Source organism: Nycticebus coucang, chromosome 6 (assembly GCF_027406575.1).
Source record: "Nycticebus coucang isolate mNycCou1 chromosome 6, mNycCou1.pri, whole genome shotgun sequence".
Taxonomy (NCBI): Eukaryota; Metazoa; Chordata; class Mammalia; order Primates; family Lorisidae; genus Nycticebus; species Nycticebus coucang.
The window spans coordinates 123658045-123677978 of NC_069785.1; the positions used below are offsets into that span (position 1 = coordinate 123658045).

General features: G+C 46.8%; 1 protein-coding gene across 4 annotated transcripts; it reads left to right on the plus strand.

Moving 5' to 3' along the window:
• The first annotated feature begins 940 nt into the window (after window positions 1–940).
• On the plus strand, window positions 941–14370 carry HINFP (histone H4 transcription factor). Of its 4 annotated transcripts, XM_053595233.1 has the most exons (11): window positions 941–958; window positions 1134–1198; window positions 7344–7534; window positions 10697–10926; window positions 11183–11294; window positions 11477–11629; window positions 12144–12221; window positions 12310–12430; window positions 12515–12653; window positions 12746–12870; window positions 13410–14370. In XM_053595233.1, exons 3-11 carry the CDS (start codon window positions 7354–7356, stop codon window positions 13825–13827), a joined length of 1557 nt encoding a protein of 518 aa, XP_053451208.1. In that variant the 5' UTR covers window positions 941–958; window positions 1134–1198; window positions 7344–7353; the 3' UTR covers window positions 13828–14370. The 4 variants fall into 4 exon arrangements, with proteins under 4 accessions (XP_053451208.1, XP_053451209.1, XP_053451211.1 ...); XM_053595234.1 differs by lacking the exons at window positions 941–958; window positions 7344–7534 and having other exon boundaries at window positions 1127–1198; XM_053595236.1 differs by lacking the exons at window positions 941–958; window positions 1134–1198; window positions 7344–7534; window positions 10697–10926; window positions 11183–11294 and adding an exon at window positions 11891–11945 and having other exon boundaries at window positions 11544–11629.
• The last annotated feature ends 5564 nt before the right edge of the window (window positions 14371–19934 follow it).

The following is a 19934-nucleotide window of genomic DNA, read 5'->3' on the forward strand; positions in this document are numbered from 1 at the left end:
AGCTATTCGGGAGGCTGAGGATCGTTTGAGCCCAAGAGTTTGGGGTTGCTGTGGGGTATGACGCCACAACACTCTACCGAGAGGGACAAAGGGAGACTCTGTCTTTAAAAAAGAAAAGAAAAAGGCAGAGTGGTGATTTTATCAGATCTTTTTGTAAAGATCACTGTGAGCGCTCTGCGGAGGATGCTTTGGAAGGAAGCAAGAGCAGACACAGAAGGACCCGTCAGAATATTGCGAAAATCTCCGCTGGACGTCATTAATGGGTAGGGTGGGAGCGGCAAAGTTAAAGCAAACGGGATGAATCTGAGATGAAGGATTTAAGGAGGAAATTGGCAAAGGAATGGACGTTACGGCGGAGAGAGGAATCAATGATGACTGTCAGGTTCCGGACCTGAACTAGCAGCCGGATGACAGCATCGTTCACTGAGCCTGGGAACACCGCAAGCAGATATGTGGGGGGAAGAAAAGCTGACACAGGAATGCCAATATTTAAGAGATAAGAAAACTAAGAGGTGACTCCACCCCCACCCCTAGGGGCCCAGCGCCGCGAGCAGCGACCCGCCCACGCAGCTTACGCAAGGACAGCTGGCGGGAGACCCCAACAGGCACCGGCCCGGTCCCTGCGCATGCCCTCTGGATCCCGCGCGCCGAGCCTGCGCAGTTGGGGGAATTCTGGCCCCAGAGCTCCGAGCAGGATCTAGAATCCCGCCGCGCCGACCGCAGCTACCTTTTTCTGCATCCGGTAGCCCCTCACTCCCGCCCAGGACGCTAGAGCTCCACCCACCGTTCCCGCCTCTTCCGTGTTTTGGTGCGCACGGGTTCCGCCAGACGCAGATGTGATTGGCTGTCAGTCCGATGTGAAGGCGGCGATTGGCTATCGGTGGCCGTCACTCAAGCGCCCTCCGCGGAGATGGACCGAAGTGGGAGGAGAGCTAGAGAGACACCGAGCCGGAGGAAGGTAAGGTGGGGGTCCCGTGCGCTGCAGAGTAGGCGTCGTGGGTACACCCTGCGGGGGCTGCAAAAGGCCAGGCTCTTCTCTAGCCACCTCGGCGAGGTTTCCTCTTAAGCTCGGACACGCTGGTCTGCCTTGCCCTGGTCCCCTCAGCCTGACTCTTAACTCTCTTGTTTTCTAGGGGTTCGCTCCCGTCGAGACTCGGTCGCCGCCACGCTAGGGGAAGGGATACCGGAAAGCGCTCGGGTGAGAAGCAAGGGAGTTTTGCCTCACGGGAATGACTCCTTCATTCTGAATTCTGCCTATCCTTCGGGGCTTGGCCGGGTTCCACCGCATTTCTCTGTAGTGATGTTCCCTCATCCGGAACTTTGTTTTGGTCATTGCCTTCACTGGTGAGAGTCTTATCTTTTTGGCCAGATTGTGAGTCCTTGGGAATATAGTCCTATTTAAAATAGGAAATTTATTTTAAATTTCACTCAGGGTTCATTCAGTGTTTTGCGCTATGATAATACTTTTTTTTTTTTGGTGACAGAGTCTGAAGCTGTCACCCTGGGTAGAGTGCTGTGGCGTCACAGCTCACAGCACCCTCAAACTCTTGGACTTAAGCGATTCTTTTGCCTCAGCCTCCCAAGTAGCTGGGACTACAGGCGCCCGCCACAACACCCGGCTATTTTGTGGTTGCAGTTGTCATTGTTGTTCAGCTGTCTGGGCCGGGTTGAACCCTTGGTGCATGTGGCTAGGGCTGTAACCCCTATGCTACGGGCGCCGAGCCTTTTTTTTTTTTTTTTATACACTCTCTTAAATATTTGCCAATTGCTTCTTGTCACGATTCCTGATGAAAACAAGTGTTAGGAATCCTTTGGGCTGTCATTTTGTTGACCTTCTTGCAGAAGTTGTGCTTAGATCATCTCGGCTTTAGAAGCAATGATACGAATGGCTAACATTATTTGAGTTCTAGTTAAGCATTTTAGTAGCTGTTATCTAGTTTAGTTGTCAAATCAATTCACTGAGACAGGTATAATCATTCCCATTGTAAGTGGAAAGCAGGTCTAAGTAGCTTGCCTAAAGTCACATAGCTAGTAAATGGAGCTTTGTAATCAGATGTGTTGAATCCAGCACCCCTCCCTATGATAGTATCCTATTTTACATTTAACAAAACAGATTCAGAGAAGGTAAGCGATTTGTCCAAAATAAGTAATAAGTTATAGATTTATTTAAACATTGTAAGAGCCCCTAGTAAGTGTGTACCGGCCTTGGGAATAGGAATAACCAGGACACAGGCCAGCCTTTTTAGGAGCTTACAGCTTAATTGTAGGAAATGGACAAAATACTACTTGATAAAACATGTATTTGGTGTCTGTGTGGAGGAGGGAATCAAGACAGGAGGTGAAAGATAGGCAAATGTAGGAGGAAAATGGAGCCAGAATCCCTGGCCTTAAGTTGTCTTTCTGGGTGCAGTGGCTGACACTTGTAATCCCAGCACTTTAGGAAGCTGAAGACAAGGATTGCTTTAGGCCAGGAGTTTGAGACCAGCCTGGGTAACAAAGTAAGACTCTGTCTCTACAAAAAAATTTTGAAAATTTGACTGGGTACAGGTGGCACATGCCTGTAAGTCTTAACCTCCTGGGGAGTCTGAGGCAGGAAGACTGCTTGAGCCCAGGAAAGTTGTTTTCATCACTTCCTAGCTTTGTGACCTTGGATGAATAACCTGTCTAGGCCCATTTTCTCTTCCATCAAGTGGGATAATAATAGTACCTACCCCAATACAGTTCTTGAATCAATGAGTTTGGTCAAGCGCCCTCCACACTATACTAGTTGCTTCAATTGTATTCCTTGCCTGCATATGTCACAGTCTTATCTCTTTGGCCAAATTGTGAGTTCTTAGGAGTTTAGGACCTGGGATTCACTTTTCTTGAGTATCATTCAGAGTTTATTCACTGTCATGTTTTACAAATATATCCTCTTAGTGTTAAGAGGAAGAATGATGACTGTATATAATAGTTACTCTGTCCCACATCTCATGGAAGAAATAAGGAGGGCATAGGAAGAGAAAATCAAGAAAACTGGCAGGAAAAAAAAAAGACTGGAGGACAGGGAAAGACGGAGTCAGAGAGCTTTGTCTTCTTGATCAGAAGTCAGCCTGTAGTCTCACTGTTCTTACTCACCAGTGTAATAGCAGGTACATGCTTAGACTACTAGTGCTGAGTACAGTGTAGTGACACAGTTGGATAAATGAGACTAGAATATATAAAATGATCATAGGCAGCATAAAAATAGGGTTGAGGTTTTATGGTGTCAATTGTGTCAGCCACAGAACCCAGAAATAAGAGTAATCACTGAGGGGTGGGTAGTTCAGGAAGGCTTCCTGGAATGTGATTATCTCTTGATATTTCTTGAGTATCTATTCAAAGCTCTATAATGGCTCTGGGAATGAGAAATAAGTGATGGTCCCTGCCCTGAGAAACTCCTGGTCTATAGGAAACAGTTCATTACTTTAGAACAGGCATCCTCAAACTTTTCAGACAGGGGGCCAATTCACTGTCCCTCAGACTGTTGGAGGGCTGGACTATAAAAAAAAAAAACTATGAACAAATTCCTATGCACACTGCACATATCTTATTCTGAAGTAAAAAAACAAAACAGGAACAAATACATTCACAACACCTCATGTGACCCGCGGGCCGCAGTTTGAGGACCCCTGCTTTAGAATCTGACTGTAGTGAAGATGTGTACAGAATGCCAATGAGTAGGAGGTGAGATATTCCTGTTGTACCTGGATGAATTGGGAAAGGAGTCACCAAGGAGAGGACATGTAGGGTTCTTTTTTTTTTTTTTTGACACGAGTCTCACTCTGGTGCCCTGAATAGAGTGCCATGATGTCATAGCTTATAGCAACCTCAAGCTCTTGGGCCCAAGCGATCCTCTTGCTTCAGTTTTTCTATTTTTAGTAGAGCCAGGGTCTTGCTTATGCTCTAGCTGGTCCCAAACTCCTGAGCTCAAGAAATCCACTGTCCTCAGCCTCCCACAGTGCTAGAATTATAGGTGTAAGCCACCATGCCTGGCCCACATGTAGGCTTGAAGGGCGAGTAGAAGTTGGATAGGCAGAGTTTTAGGAGAATGTAGTGCATTCTTACTGAATTAGAGGAAGGGGGGCATAAATAGACAGGCCAAGAAGCCAAAAGAACATGATCTTTGGAGTGGAATAAGGGCACTCTTACACCAAATAAAGTGAAGCTTGGAGAGGGCTCACCACAAGGCTGACACATCGAAGCTCCTCAATACATGTTGGTTTCCTTACTAAGACCCTGGAGAGGTAAGCTGAGGCCAATTTGAGAAGTGCCTTGCATTACATACTGTAGGACTCAGGGGTGTCAACCTGTGACCCATGGGCCACAAGCTGATTATTTGAGGACTGTTTTGCTTATCTGTGGTATCATGTTGAAAAAAGCATGTACAGACCTGTTTGGGTATTTTTCTTTTTGTTTTTGCTTATCAGCCTAGAGTTTGTATATTTAAAAATGTGTGGCCTAAGGTAACTTTTTTTTTTTTTGTTTGAGACAGAGCCTTAAGCTGTTGCCCTGGGTAGAGTGCTGTGGCATCACAGCTTACAGCAACCTCCAACTCCTGGGCTTAAGCGATTCTTTTGCCTCAGCCTTGTAAGTAGCTAGGACTACAGGCACCTGCCACAATGCCTGGCTATTTTTTTTTTTTTTTTTTTGGTTGCAGCCATCATTGTTGTTTGGCGGGCCTGAGCTGGATTCAAACCCTCCAACTCAGGTGTATGTGGCTGGCACCTTAGCCACTTGAGCCACAGGCACCGAGCCAGGGTAACTCTTACTCATCAGTTTACAGCAAAGAAGATAGGTTGGACATCCCTGCTAGTGGTAGAAAGAAGAGGTTTAGGATTTAGGTTTGTTTTAGGAAGGCTTTTCTTTTCTAACCCTGGCTTCATAACAGCAATCAATATTTTCTCCTAATAAGGATTTACTGTTAATCTATGAGCAACACTGCAACTCTACATACACCCCAGAGTGTCAAGGGTAACCAGATTCTTTGAGGAGGAGAAATGGCTATATGGGCTTAGTAGGTATAGTAGATTCAGAAGCCTGTATTGGAGCCATGAAGTACTTTGTTTTTTGTATTTTCTCTTTTTTTGGTTGTAGTATTCAGTAAAGGCTTTTTCAGAGTTCCTACCTGTCTCTGGTAGTCCAGAGGGACCAAAAGGGTCTACCATGATGGCAAGAATCATTGAGAAAGCCCAAGGAGAAGGTGACACTCAGGACAGAGTCAAGGCCTCTTGGTATATTCTCTACTCCCAGAACTTCTGCTTATAGGCTGACAGTCATCCTGTTACTGATACGTGTTTTGTTCTAATGAGGAAAACTATTAATCGTTACTCAAAGTATGCTCCTGGAACTGCCTGCATCAGAATGGGGGTGCTCAGATAAAAGGGCAGATTTCTAAGATTGCTAGGCTTAACCCCTGCGTGTTTGTGGGTTTTTTTGAGACAGAGTCTCACTATGTCACCCTTGCTAGAGTGCTGTGGCATCACAGCTCACAGCAACCTCAAATTCTTGGGCTTAAGCAATTCTCTTGCTTCAGCCTCCCCTGTAGCTGGTACTACAGGCGCTCACCACAACACCCCTTGCATGTTTTTTTAAAGAATTCTAACTTTAATCACTGAATTACAGTTTTTACAAATAATTAGTTCAGGTAACTAAGGTTTTGAGGAGTAAATAGTTCTTGTACATGAAGGAATAGTACACGCTCCATTTTTCTGTAAATATATTGGAACTGCTGCCTGCTTGAATCCAGACTTTTAGGGGAAGGCCTTGAAAACTGCATTTGTGTGCATATGAAAAATTGAGAAACTTTAGTTCTGTGTTCCTCTTTCTTCAGCAAATATCTAGTACTCCATATACCTAACACCCGAGGTGCTATATACAGACAGATAGCTTCTTATGTTCAAATGGGATGTGTATTTAAAAGAAGGTATTAGGGGCATGATGGAGTATAAGCCATTGGGTAAGTTAAGCAGAGACAGGTATGGCACTTTGAAAGTCTGGCAGGGGACTTGTGACATGATGCAGTGAGAAGTTAGGAGCTTCTGGGGTCGTACGTAGACTGTATCAAGTAGAAAGAGTATAGGCTTTGGAATCAGACCAACTTGACCTAGTAGTGTGTGGCCTTGGACAAATCAGTTAATCTCTCAAGCCTCAGGTCCTTATTTATTTTTATTTTTATTTTTTTTTAGGTAGGGTCTTGCTTTCTTGCCCAGGCTGGAATACAGTGGTGTGATCATAGTTCACTGCAGCCTTCAAGGCCTGGACCTAAGAGATCTTCCTGCCTAAGCCTCGTAAAAAGCTGGGACTATTGATACACACTACCACACCCAGCTAATTAATACACTTTCTTTTGTAGAGATCGTGTCTCACTGTTTTGCCTAGGCTGGTCTTGAATTCACGGCCTCAATTATCATTATTTCCTCTTTTGCCTCCAAGAGTGTTGGATTATAGGCATGAGCCACTGCAACCTACCAAACAGCTCCTTATATGTTATAAATGAAGTTAAAAATAGTACCTACCTCATAGGATGGTGTTGGAAATTAAATAACAATACAAATAATGCGCTATGTGGTTCTTGACATAGTGAATACATAGTGAATATGAAGTTAAAAACAAAAAATTTTGTTATCCCAATTTTGCAGATGAGAATGTTCAGAACTTAAGGACAGATAGTAGATAGCAGAGTGTGGATTTGAACTGTGGTCCCTCTCCCAGAACCTGAGCATTGTTCTGCCTCCCATAAGAATAATTTATTACTTCTTTTTTTTTTTTTTTTTTTTATTTGTAGAGACAGAGTCTCACTTTATGGCCCTCGGTAGAGTGCCATGGCCTCACACAGCTCACAGCAACCTCCAACTCCTGGGCTTAAGCGATTCTCTTGCCTCAGCCTCCCAAGTAGCTGGGACTACAGGCGCCCACCACAATGCCCGGCTATTTTTTGGTTGCAGTTTGGCCGGGGCCGGGTTTGAACCCGCCTCCCTCGGTATATGGGGCCGGTGCCCCACCGACTGAGCCACAGGCGCCGCCCAATTTATTACTTCTTAATGGGTTGCTCTGAAGCTTCTTGAGAAAATGTCTCTTAAAGTATTTAGCTTAGTGCCTGGCACACACTCAGTAATGTTAGATTTTGTTCTTCTTTCCCAAGAATACCAGACAGCTTCCAGGGAGTTGAGAAACTTCTCTTCCCTTACTGAAAAAACATGGTATTTCTCATGGGTTACTAGAAAAACACCTGCTGGTTGTAGGCAAGCTGCCTGCCCAGCTGTTTGCCCCCAACAGAACTGGGTGCAGTCCTTGCATTTGTGGATTTCTTCCTCTTCCTCTAGGGTGGAGGCCATGCCACCTCCTGGGAAAGTTCCCCGGAAGGAGAATCTGTGGCTACAGTGTGAGTGGGGGTCCTGCTCCTTTGTGTGCTCAGCCATGGAGGAGTTCTTCAAGCACGTCACTCAGCACCTGCAGCAGCACCTGCATGGCTCTGGGGAGGAGGAGGATGAGGAGGAAGAAGATGACCCACTTGGTAAGGGAATGGGACAAAGAAAGGGGGAAAGAGCTCAAGAGAAGGTAGAAAATCCAACTTTCCTTTCCCCAGAGGGAGAAGATAGCCTGAAAGAATGGTGGTTTGTTTCCTTAATTGTGCTTCCTTTGTTTATAAAAGCATTATAAACTCATTTATAGAAAACTTAGTCGGTAAAGATATAAGGAATAAGTCTGTCATCCCACTATCAGGAGGCAATTGCTGACAGTGCTTTAGTGAACATTCTTTCTGATATCTCTGTTTATGTGTGTATGTATGTTAAATGTAGATGAAAAGCTGTAACAACCTTTATTTTCTTTTTAACACTTGTAGTATTTTCATTTTTTTCCCCCATAATCACAGGTTAGGAATACAGTTTATATCACAACCCTTTACACAAAAGTTAAGAAAATACTCAAAATCAGGGCGGCGCCTGTGGCTCAGTGAGTAGGGCGCCAGCCCCATATACCGAGGGTGGCGGGTTCAAACCCAGCCCTGGCCAAACTGCAACAAAAAATAGCCGGGTGTCGTGGCGGGCACCTGTAGTCCCAGCTACTCGGGAGGCTGAGGCAAGAGAATCACATAAGCCCAAGAGCTGGAGGTTTCTGTGAGCCGAGTGATGCCACGGCACTCTACCAAGGGCAGTAAAGTGAGACTCTGTCTCTACAAAAGAAAAAAGAAGACTCAGTCTCTACAAAAGAAAAAAGAAAATACTCAAAACAATGCGTATGTTTATTAAATTATCTCTGAAATGTTCTATCTTATTCTCTCGTATTAAAAAAAAAAAAAGTGGGGCGGCACCAGTGGCTCAGTGGGTAGGGCACCAGCCCCATATACCAAGGGTGGCGGGTTCGAACCTGCCCCGGCCAAACTGCAGCAAAAAATAGCCGGGCGTTGTGGCGGGCGCCTATAATCCCAGCTACTCGGGAGGCTGAGGCAAGAGAAAAGCCCACGAGTTGGAGGCTGCTGTGAGGTATGACGCCACAGCACTCTACCGAGGGCGATAAAGTGAGACTGTCTCAGAACAACAACAATAACAAAAAGTGTGGTTTGCTGTACACTAAATTGATTTTACTACCCATTAATGGGTCATAGCACACTTTGAAAAAAACTCCAGAAAATATGGAGGCAGCTTTTCTTACCTTACCCCACATTCTGTTCTAAGTCTAGTGACTATGCACTATAACTGAGCGTTTCAGAAGTATCTATACAAAACAGGTGTATTTATACAAAATATAAAATTGAAAATACCTCCTTTCAAAACAAATTTCGACAAGGCATTGAAAATTTGGTGCTTAGGCAAGGCATCATGTCTATAATCCCAGCACTTGGGAGGCCGAGGTGGTTGGATTCCCTGAATTCACAGGTTGGAGACAAGCCTGAGCCAGAATGTCTCTAAAAATAGCTGGGCATTGTGGCAGGTGCTCGTAGTCCCAGCTACTTGGGAGGCTGAGGCAAGAGAATCACTTAAGCCCAGGAGTTTGAGGTTGCTGTGAACTATGATGCCATGACACTCTACTGAGGGTGACAAAGTGAGACTATCTCAAAAAAAAAAAAAAAAAAAAAGAAAATTTGGTGCTTAGATGCTAGAATGCTAGAGAGGTAGGAAATGGATTGGAATAGTTGATTTGTTGGGGCCGTTTTGGAAAAGGCAGATTTTTTTTTTTTTTAAATTGAGACAGAGTCTAACTCTGTTGCCCTGGGTAGAGTGCCATAGTGTCATCATAGCTCACAGCAACCTCTAAATTTCTAGGCTCAAGTGATCCTCTTGTCTCAGCCTCCCAAGTAGCTGGGAATATAGGCTTCTGCCATAATTCCCAGCTAACTTTTCTGTTTTTAGTAGAGATGGACTGTCACTCTTGCTCAGGCTGGTCTCAAACTCCTGAGCTTAAGCAGTCCACCTGCCTTGGCCTCCCAGAGTGCTAGGATTACTGGCATGAGCCACAACACTGGGCTGAGAAGCCAGTTCTTGAGCAGAACAAGAGGAGGAGGACTGGCTCGGCGCCTGTGGATCAAGCGGCTAAGGAGCCAGCTACATACATCTGAGGTGGCAGGTTCGAATCCAGCCTGGCCCACCAAACAACAATGATGGCTGCAACCAAAAAACAGCTGGGTGTTGTGGCGGGCGCCTGCAGTCCCAGCTACTTGGGAGGCGGAGGCAGGAAAATCGCTTGAGCCCAGGAGTTGGAGGTTGCTGTGAGCAGTGATGCCACGGTACTCTACCCAGGGTGATGGCTTGAAGCTCTTGTCTCAAAAAAAAAAAAAAGGAGGAGGAGTAGGACTGAAGGCTTCATGGAGAGTAGTGGAAGGTGTCCAAGGTTGGGAGGCAGCATCTTCCTCAGTAACTAGCAGAAACTCTGAGCCAGAGGTCATGTGTGCCAAACACATCTGCTGTTTCTGAGTTTATGGCATAGGCCTTACACACACTGTGACCTCTTCCTAGAGCTAGACTGTACTTCTTCGCCTATTTATAGATAGATAGATGTCCTTCAGATCTCAACACAGGGACACTTCCCAGTACCATCCCCCTACTCTATCTATATCAAATTACCTCTATTTAATACAGTTTAATAACACCATGTTACGGGCAGCGCCTGTGGCTCAGTTGGTGAGGCGCCAGCCCCATATACCAAGGGTGGCGGGTTCAAACCTGGCCCCGGCCAAACTGCAACCAAAAAAATAGCCGGGCGTTGTGGCGGGCGCCTGTAGTCCCAGCTACTTCGGAGGCTGAGGCAAGAGAATCGCTTAAGCCCATGAGTTGGAGGTTGCTGTGAGCTGTGTGAGGCCACGGCACTCTACCGAGGGCCATAAAGTGAGACTCTGTCTCTACAAAAAAAAAGAAAAAGAAAATAATACCATGTTACCCCCCTTCATGACACTTATTACTGGTCACAGTTTTGTATGTATAAATGTGATTATTTGATTAATGTTCTTTCTCCTTGACTGAAAGCTATATGAGGGAAAGAATGGGACTCTTTTTACCTGTCATTTCCCCTGTACTGATAGGCAGTTGATGGTCATTAAACCTTGGTGTCTGCTGAATGAACTCTTGGTAATTTGATTGAAGTTCAGCCGGCCTCCTCACTCTCTGCTAAGTGCTACAGGTAGAAGGAGATCTGAATCTTGGGAAGTATCAGAATTTTCCTTCTAAACCCCTTTCTGCAGAGGAAGAATTCTCTTGCTTGTGGCAGGAATGTGGCTTTTGTTCTCTGGACAATTCTGCTGACCTCATCCGCCATGTCTACTTCCACTGCTACCACACCAAGCTGAAGCAATGGGGACTGCAAGCCTTGCAAAGCCAGGCTGACCTCAGCCCCTGCATCCTGGACTTCCAGAGCCGGAACGTCATCCCTGACATCCCTGACCACTTCCTATGTCTGTGGGAGCACTGTGAGGTCAGCAGACAGTGTCAATAATCGGTGGGGGAAGGAAGCTGGGATCTTAACTCAAGATGCCTTGACCCTTTCAGGAATGCCTTATATGTCCAAGATTCCTGCTAGTGTCTCTCCATTTCCACGTAGCTCCTTTCCTCAAACTTTCCCATCCCCACCCGGTTAATTTGGGAGAGAACCAAAAAGTCCCTTTTGGACATTTAGGGGTAAGAGTCCCTGTACCCATCCTTAGTCCTCACCCCAAGTTGCCCTGGCACAGAGTACCTTCGACAATCCCGAGTGGTTTTATCGGCACGTGGAAGCACACAGCCTGTGCTGTGAATACCAAGCAGTCGGCAAAGACAACCATGTGGTGCTGTGTGGCTGGAAAGGTAGGGCTGCTCCTTAACTTCTGGGCTCTAGAAGAAACCCTGGGATTCCTAATGGGATGATGCAGCCAGAGTTGGGGCCAGTCCTGTAGAACAAAGTTGGCTGCTGGTTAGAAAAGACCTGGGGATACTACTAGCACCTAAGGGGTTTTGTGGCTGGAGCCTGACAAGGCCATCCTTCCCAGGCTGTACCTGTACCTTCAAGGACCGCTGTAAGCTTCGAGAGCACCTCCGTAGCCACACCCAGGAGAAGGTGGTGGCCTGCCCCACCTGTGGGGGCATGTTTGCCAACAACACCAAGTTCTTAGATCACATCCGTCGTCAGACCTCATTGGATCGTAAGCAGTCAGAGGAGGGGTGGGTGGGTGCAGGCTGCCCTGCTTGGAGTGGGGTTGGGGGCATGTTTCCAGGAGAGGTGGCCACTGAAGAGAACCGCAACTTAGCTCCCTCATTTTGGGCTTAGGGACCTCCCATAGTCTCTTTGCCAATTCAGATTCGTAGACATTGTTATTTAGTACTTAACTGTGTGCCATATCAGTTATCTCAGGGAATCCTCACAACAGCCCCATGAGGTAGGCTTCTTATCCCCCTTTTTACAGATGAGGAAACTGAGGCTCAGAGAGGTTAAATCACTTACCTGAGATCACACAGCTAGTAAGTGGTGAAGCCGGGACTCTAACTCAGGTTCTCGACTCCAAGTCCCATGCTCTTTCCATGATACTGTGTCCATCCGTAGCTCCCTAAGCTCCCTTTTCTCCTTGGGTGGTTCCCTTCTGCCTGGGTTGGTCCTCCCTCTTCTCTGCCTCTCTACCATCCCCCACGGCCCTCCTTTCTTCTGCCTGCCAACCCCAGAGCAGCGCTTCCAGTGTTCTCACTGTTCCAAGAGATTTGCCACAGAGCGGCTCTTACGGGATCACATGCGCAATCATGGTGAGTGGCTTGCTGTCCCCAGATCCCCTGCCTGCCCTCCAGGTTCCCACCAACTCCTCAAATCACAGCCTCCTCTCTATTCCTCTAGTGAATCACTATAAGTGCCCTCTGTGTGACATGACCTGCCCGCTGCCTTCCTCCCTCCGCAATCACATGCGCTTTCGCCACAGTGAGGACCGGCCCTTTAAATGTGACTGTTGTGACTACAGGTAAGGGGAACCAGGGGCCAGAAAACAGAGCTCGTCTTCTAGCGTCCCCCATGCCCTCCAACACATCCTGACCTCTCCTGGCAGCTGCAAGAATCTGATCGACCTCCAGAAACACCTAGATACCCACAGCAAGGAGCCAGCCTACAGGTGTGATTTTGAGAACTGCAGCTTCAGTGCCCGATCCCTGTGCTCTATCAAGTCCCATTACCGCAAAGTGCATGAAGTGAGTGGGGCTGGTGGTGGGAAGGGCGAGCAGAAGTTTGGGGGAACCTGGGGTGAAGAGCTAGCCTTACTTCTCCCTCCCTTCCTTATCAGGGAGACTCAGAGCCAAGGTACAAATGTCATGTGTGTGACAAGTGTTTCACCCGGGGCAACAACCTCACTGTGCACCTTCGCAAGAAACACCAGTTCAAGTGGCCCTCAGGGCACCCCCGTTTTCGGTATGTCTCTCAGACCTCTCCTCCATATTAACTCAAAAATTTTTCTATACCTTTTTGATGCGTTTTAAAAACGTCTAATTTGTTGGTGCTTTGATGTCCATTTAGACTTGAGGAACCCTGAGAATAGTGGCAAAGAATTAGCAAAGCTTATTCTGATTTTTGAATCCAAGGTACAATGCCAAACCCAATAAATGGTGCCAAAGGTCTTGCAGCCAGAGCTAGAACTAGAGTGTACGGGGTCCTGATCCTTAGCTCCATGGACTTCCCATAAATCATTTGACACTCTTGCCTCCAACACAATCAGTCTGTCCACCACCCCATCCCCTGTTGGGTTTCTGCATGAAATTTTTCATTTGGAGTTATGATTCTCTCTTGCCTTTTCTAATATTCCAATAAAGACCTTTTTGTCTTCATCTCCCATCACTTAGAGTCCCAGAACATCTTCTATCCCTGTCTTTGTCTCTTCCCTTGCCTGTCTTCAGGCTGTGTCTGCATCACCCTTCCTTTGTTTGCTCCCCTTTATGCTCCTGCCTCACCAGGTACAAGGAGCATGAAGACGGCTACATGCGGCTTCAGCTGGTTCGCTATGAGAGTGTAGAGCTGACACAGCAACTGCTGCGGCAGCCACAAGAGGGATCTGGCCTGGGAGCCTCACTGAATGAGAGCAGCCTGCAGGGCATCATTCTAGAAACAGTGCCAGGAGAGCCAGGATCTAAAGAAGAGGCAGAAGAAGAGGGTGGAAGCAGTGAGAGGACAGCCCTCTCTTCCTCTCAGGACAACTCCAGCCCTGTCATCCATGTTGTGAATCAGACCAATGCCCAAGGCCAACAAGAGATTGTCTACTATGTGCTGTCTGAAGCCCCAGGAGAGCCCCCTGGAGCCCCTGAGCCACCCTCAGAGAGCATCATAGAAAAGCTTCAAGGAATAGTTGAGGAGCCAGAGGTCCAGACGGCATGAAGGCCAAGGAGCCAGACCATTCCTATCCTAGGCCCCCAGAGTTTGAGCCAGGCAGGTGGCAGTGTCCCTAGTGGGCAGCCTTTGCCAGTGGATGCCTTTAGGAATGGTGTTGAGAGCAGCATGGTCCAGTCTGACCTGGGCTCACATCACTCTGCAGACTCTGTGGGCTTCCTTTTTCTGCCAGACTCTGTTTTGTGGGGAGCCTGAGGAGTCTGGATTCTTTGGGGGCATCCTGGGTGTGTGATCTTCTTAAGGGGCCTCTTATCAGGCTTAACCATAACCCCCAACACAGGCTGGATGGTGATTAAATCCTTAGTCAACTCACATGCATTCCTGTTCCAGGGGTCCTTAGGCCCAGGGCTGGTGTACAAGGGTCCTTTCCTCATCACCAGCCAAGGCACTGAGAAGCAAGTAGCCATTTTCCTCTTGAGGTTTCCTCCTACAAACCCAAGGACTTTTCACGGTTATCCTCAGGGATGAATTCAAGTTACTGAGTGTGTATAGCAGGTGTTTTTGTTAATAAAAGAAATGCTTGGGCTGTTACTCATTTATTCCTTATGTTTGGTGGCAGTTAACTAGGTAACAAGGAAATACAGCTGCTCAGAAGAGGAGCTGTGCCCCTTTTAGTTACTGAGGTAGTTTTTTTGTTTTGTTTTTCGAGACAGAGTCTTACTTTGTTGTCCTTAGTAGAGCGCTGTAGCCATAGCACCACAGCTCACAGCAACCTCAAACTGCTGGGCTTAAGTGATTCTCTGGCCTCAGCCTCCCGAGTAGCTGGGACTACAGGCTTCTGCCACAGTGCCCGGCTATTTTATTTATTTATTTATTGGCCTGGCTATTTTTAAGAGATGAGGTCTCACTCTGGTTCAGACTGATCTCAAACCTGTGAACTCAGGTTTGGCCTCAGCCTCCCAAGTACTAGGGTCACAGGTGTGAGCCATTGCACCTGGTCCTGGGGCAGTTTTTATTTTTATTGTTTTGTTGTTGCATTTTGGTCAGGGCTGGGTTTGAACCCACCACCCTCAGTATGTGGGGCTGGCACCCTACTCACTGAGCCACAGTTCTTGTTTATTACTGCTCTGTTCTCCCCTCCTGGCTTTGGTGAGACTTCTCTTTTCTCAGAGAATCTGCTATCTCCATGGAGGTCCTTGTCTTTTGGGCATCAGTGGGCAGTAGCAGTACTCTAGAATGGACAAGAATGGGCTCATGTGGAAGATAGAGTAGCTGACCATGGCCACTCCCTGAAGTCCTGATTGAGGATGTCCCAGAGAAAGTCAAGCATTCAAGGGGTCCAGGAACCAAGATAGCAAATTTTGTCTTTCCCTGGGGAAAGTATTTTTCATTAGATTCTCAAAGAAGTTGATCACACCCACCTCCAATAACCATTCTTTAGGCAGTTTCAGCTTCTTACCACCCTGTGCCTGTTCTTAGTTTCTGCCATTCTGGAGAGGTCAAAGAAATATTCTCAGAGCTCTTGGACAGGAAGCTCCCCCAGTTGATTTCTGGGCCCTTTTGAAAGGACCTGATGTAATTTTTTTTTTTTTTTGAGGCAGAGCCTCAAGCTGTCTCCCTGGGTAGAGTGCTGTGGCATCACAGCTCATAGCAACCTCCAACTCCTGGGCTCAAGCGATTCTCTTGCCTCTGCCTCCCAAGTAGCTGGGACTGCAGGCACCCACCACAACACCCAGCTATTTTTTGAGGCCGTTTGGTGGGCCCAGGCTGGATTGGAACCCACCTTAGCTGCTGAAGTCACAGGCACCGAGCCCTGATGTAATTCTTAATACAAGAACAGTGTGCACCTATGTGGAAAGAATAAGGAGAGAAAAATACTTCATTAATTCAGTCATTTACAAAGTTTCTAATACAGTCCAGGCATAGATACTAAGGACATAAAAATGAATAAAAATCTTGTTCATGGAGTAACTTGGGGTGCACAAGTAAGGAAAGACTAGTTAAGCTGAGGGACAGAAGCTTATGGGGTACATTTAGAAGGCTCCAAATAGGAGTAGACAGGGATTAGGAAAGCCTTCATCCAGGAAAAGACTTTCCTAGCCAAGACCAGAGGAAGACTTTAAAGGTTTACTCTGAAAAGATTGTGGTGCCTCATTTTTCATATATAATTTAGAATGAAAATACTAAAGGATAAAGCCTATTTAAGGAAGTTCAACTTGATTGCTTTGATACTTAAAACACAGTGTCTACATAACTCCAAATTCTGTTTCTGATTGTTCCATTTTTTTTTTTTTTTTGAAAGCGTATTTTTTAGAACACCTGTTTTGCTGGTATTCTAAGCCCTGGGCTGCCCTTTGAGTAATCCAGTGGTGCTGACTTCATCTATTTCGTCAGGAGAGTGCTTTCAGAATCAGGCCAGCATCCTATGGAAAGGGCCTTCCCCACCAGTCATTAGTCATGTCCATACCAAATCCCATTGCTATCTGGGTAATAGAGCAGAAGAGATTCTACTACCGTGTGATTCCAGTTACCTAGAAGGAAGGATGCCTTGGGATCCTGGGCTCAGTATGCATGCGTTAGAAAACACTGGACTGGGAACGAGTGGTCACTGTGGAGGAGTCGGCAGCCAGAGGCCTGTGGAAGGAGGCTAATGGCTGCTGATGGATGAGGTAGATGGTTGAAGAGAAGTGGGTGCCAGTACTGATTTGGATTCATCAGGAGTCAGCCCTGGTCCCAGCACCATGATGTCTGAAGATTTAGAGACACCCTGTCTTACTCTTCCTAAAGGAGGCAGGAGTAGGAGAGAAGGCAGCAGGCCCAGGACTTGAAAACAGATACTTTTCTCTTTCTTGGGTAAGTCCACAATCTCGGAGAAGGGCACAGAAGAACTGAGTGGATATAAAAGAGAAATCAGGCCAGGTGTGTTGGCTTATACCTGTAATCCCAAGCACTTTGGGAGGCTGAGGTGGGAGGATTGCTAGAGACCAGGTCTTGTTATACTGACCAACCTGAGCATCATAACAAGACCTCATCTCTGAAAGTAAATTAAAAAAAAAAAAAATGTAGCCAGGAGGGTTGCTTGCACCCAGGAGTTTGAGGTTTGTGAACTAGGGTGATGCCACCGCACTCTAGACTGGGGTAAGATTGAGACTCTGTTTCAAAAAATAAAAATTAGGGCAGCGCCCATAGCTCAGCACTAGGGCCCTGGTCACATACACCAAGGCTGGTGGGTTTGAACCTAGCCGGGGCCTGCTAAACCACAATGGCAATAACAATAACAACGAAATAGCCAGGTGTTGTGGCAGGCACCTGTAGTCCCAGCTACTTGGGAAGCTGAGGCAAGAGAATCACGTAAGCCCAAGAGTTTTAGGTTACTGTGAGCTGTGACGCTCACAGCACTCTATCAGGGCAACAGCTCGAGACTTTAAAAAAAAAATAATAGGGGCGGTGCCTGTGGCTCAAGGGGTAGGGCGCCGGCCCCATATACCAGAGGTGGCATGTTCAAACTTGGCCCTGGCCAAAAACTGCAAATAAATAAACAAATAAAATAAAGAAACTAAAAAAAAAAAATAATAATAGGCTGGGTGCCTGTTCTCAGTGGTTAGGGCGCTGGCCACATACACTGGGGCTGGTGGGTTCGAACCCAGCCTGGGCCTGCTAAACAATGAAAACAACAACAACAACAAAAAGAATAGACGTGGGGCGGTGCCTGTGGCTCAGTTGGTAGGGCGCCGGCCCCATATACCGAGGGTGGCGGGTTCAAGCCCCGCCCCGGCCAAACTGCAACCAAAAAATAGCTGGGCATTGTGGCGGGCGCCTGTAGTCCCAGCTACTCGGGAGGCTGAGGCAAGAGAATCACTTAAGCCCAGGAGTTGGAGGTTGCTGTGAGCCGTGTGAGGCCATGGCACTCTACCGAGGGCCATAAAGTGAGACTCTGTCTCTACAAAAAAAAAAAGAATAGACGTGTGGCGGGTGCCTATAGTCTTAGCGACTTGGGAAGCTGAGGCAAGAGAATCACTTAAGCCCAAGAGTTTGAGGTTGCTGTGAGCTGTGATGCCATAGCACTTTACCAAGGGTGACATAGTGAGACTCTGTCTCAAAAATAAATAAATAAAAATTAACCAGGCATTGGCGGCACCTGTGGCTCAAGGAGTGGGGCGCCAGTCCCATATGCCGGAGATGGCAGGTTCAAACCCAGCCCCAGCCAAGAAAAAAAAAATTAACCAGGCATGGTGGTTCACATCTGTCGTCCTAGATACTCAGGAGGGTAGGATGGGAGGATTGCTTGGGCTAAGGAGTTTGAGGCTGCACTGAGTTATGATCATGCCACTGCATTCTAACCTGAGTGACAGAACAAGATCCTGTCTGTAAAAAATTTAGACATAAAAGAATAAAAATTCTAGAAGAGAGTATGGGGAAAACGCTTGACAAATTGGTTTGGAAAAAGATTTTATGAAGACCTCTTTGGCAATTGCAGGAGCACCGAAAATAAATAAATGGGAGATGATTAAGCTAAAAGGCTTCTGCACAGCCAAGGGTACCACAAATAAAGCAAACAGACAGGCTTTGGAATGGGAGAAGATATTTGCATACTATGACTCTGACAAGGGCTCATAACTAGAACCTTATTGAGAACTCAATAAGAAAAGAGCAAACAACCCCATTTATAAGTGGGCAAGAGACATGAGTAGAAACTTCTCTGAAGATGACAGATGAATGGCCAACATACACACGAAAAATTCTCATCATCCCTAAGGAGAATCAGAGAATGCAAATGAAAACCACTCCGATAATCACCCAACCCCAGTGAGATTAGTACATATCACAAAGTCCAAAATCTTTGATTCTTAAAACACAATGTTTAGGGCGGCGCCTGTGGCTCAGCGAGTAGGGCGCCAGCCCCATATGCCGAGGGTGGCGGGTTCAAACCCAGCCCCGGCCAAACTGCAACCAAAAAATAGCCGGGCGTTGTGGCGGGCACCTGTAGTCCCAGCTGCTCGGGAGGCTGAGGCAAGAGAATCGCGTAAGCCCAAGAGTTAGAGGTTGCTGTGAGCGGTGTGACGCCACGGCACTCTACCCGAGGGCGGTACAGTGAGACTCTGTCTCTACAAAAAAAAAAAAAAAAAACACAATGTTTATATAATAACTCCAGTGTTTCCCAGTGGTAAACACTTTTGCCCTGCTGGTGGGATTGCAAACTAATACAACCTCTATGGAAAGAAGTATGGAGAATTCTTTAAGAATCAAAGGTCAGGGCGGCGCCTGTGGCTCAGTCGGTAGGGCGCCAGCCCCATATACCGAGGGTGGCGGGTTCGAACCCGGCCCCGGCCAAACTGCAACCAAAAAATAGCCGGGCGTTGTGGCATGCGCCTGTGGTCCCAGCTGCTCGGGAGGCTGAGGCAGGAGAATCGCTTAAGCCCAGGAGTTGGAGGTTGCTGTGAGCTGTGTGAGGCCATGGCACTCTGCCGAGGGCCATGGAGTGAGACTCTGTCTCTACAAAAAAAAAAAAAAAGAATCAAAGGTCAATGGCTTGGCTCCCAAAGCTTAGTGGTTGGGGCGCCGGCCACATACACCAGAGTTGGCAGGTTCGAACCCAGCCCAGGCCTGCTAAAAAACATTGACAACTACAACAAAAAAATAGTCGAGCATTGTGGTGGGCGCTTGTAGTCCCAGCGACTTGGGAGGCTGAGGCAAGAGAATCGCTTAAGCCCAAGAGTTTGAGGTTGCTGTGAGCTATGATGCCACAGCATTTTACCAGGTGACATAGTGAGACTCTGTCTCAAAAAATAATAATAAATAAAGGTCAACTTTCTATTTGATCTCACCATCATGTTAGTAGCTATCTACCCACGATAACAAAAATCATTTTATCACAAGAGCATCTGCACCAGAATGTTTATTGGAGCTCAGTTCACAGTTGCCAAGACATGGAAGCAACCCGAGTGCCCATCTATCCATGAATGGATTAATAAACTATGGTCTAGTATACCGTGGAGTACTATTCAGTTGTAAGAAAAGATGGAGACTTTACATCTTTACCTGCATAAACTTTTTTTAGAGACAGAGTCTCACTTTATCGCCCTCAGTAGAGTGCCATAGTGTCATAGCTCATAGCAACCTCCAACTCCTGGGCTTAGGCGATTCTCTTGCCTCAG

Bases quoted from the DNA above. Each gene is read 5' to 3' on its own strand.
- HINFP (XM_053595233.1), top strand. From the start codon at position 7,354: ATGCCACCTCCTGGGAAAGTTCCCCGGAAGGAGAATCTGTGGCTACAG. The intron at 11,295-11,476 runs GTAGGGCTGCTC...CATCCTTCCCAG, and splicing joins GGTGCTGTGTGGCTGGAAAG to GCTGTACCTGTACCTTCAAG. The intron at 12,654-12,745 runs GTGAGTGGGGCT...CTTCCTTATCAG, and splicing joins ATTACCGCAAAGTGCATGAA to GGAGACTCAGAGCCAAGGTA.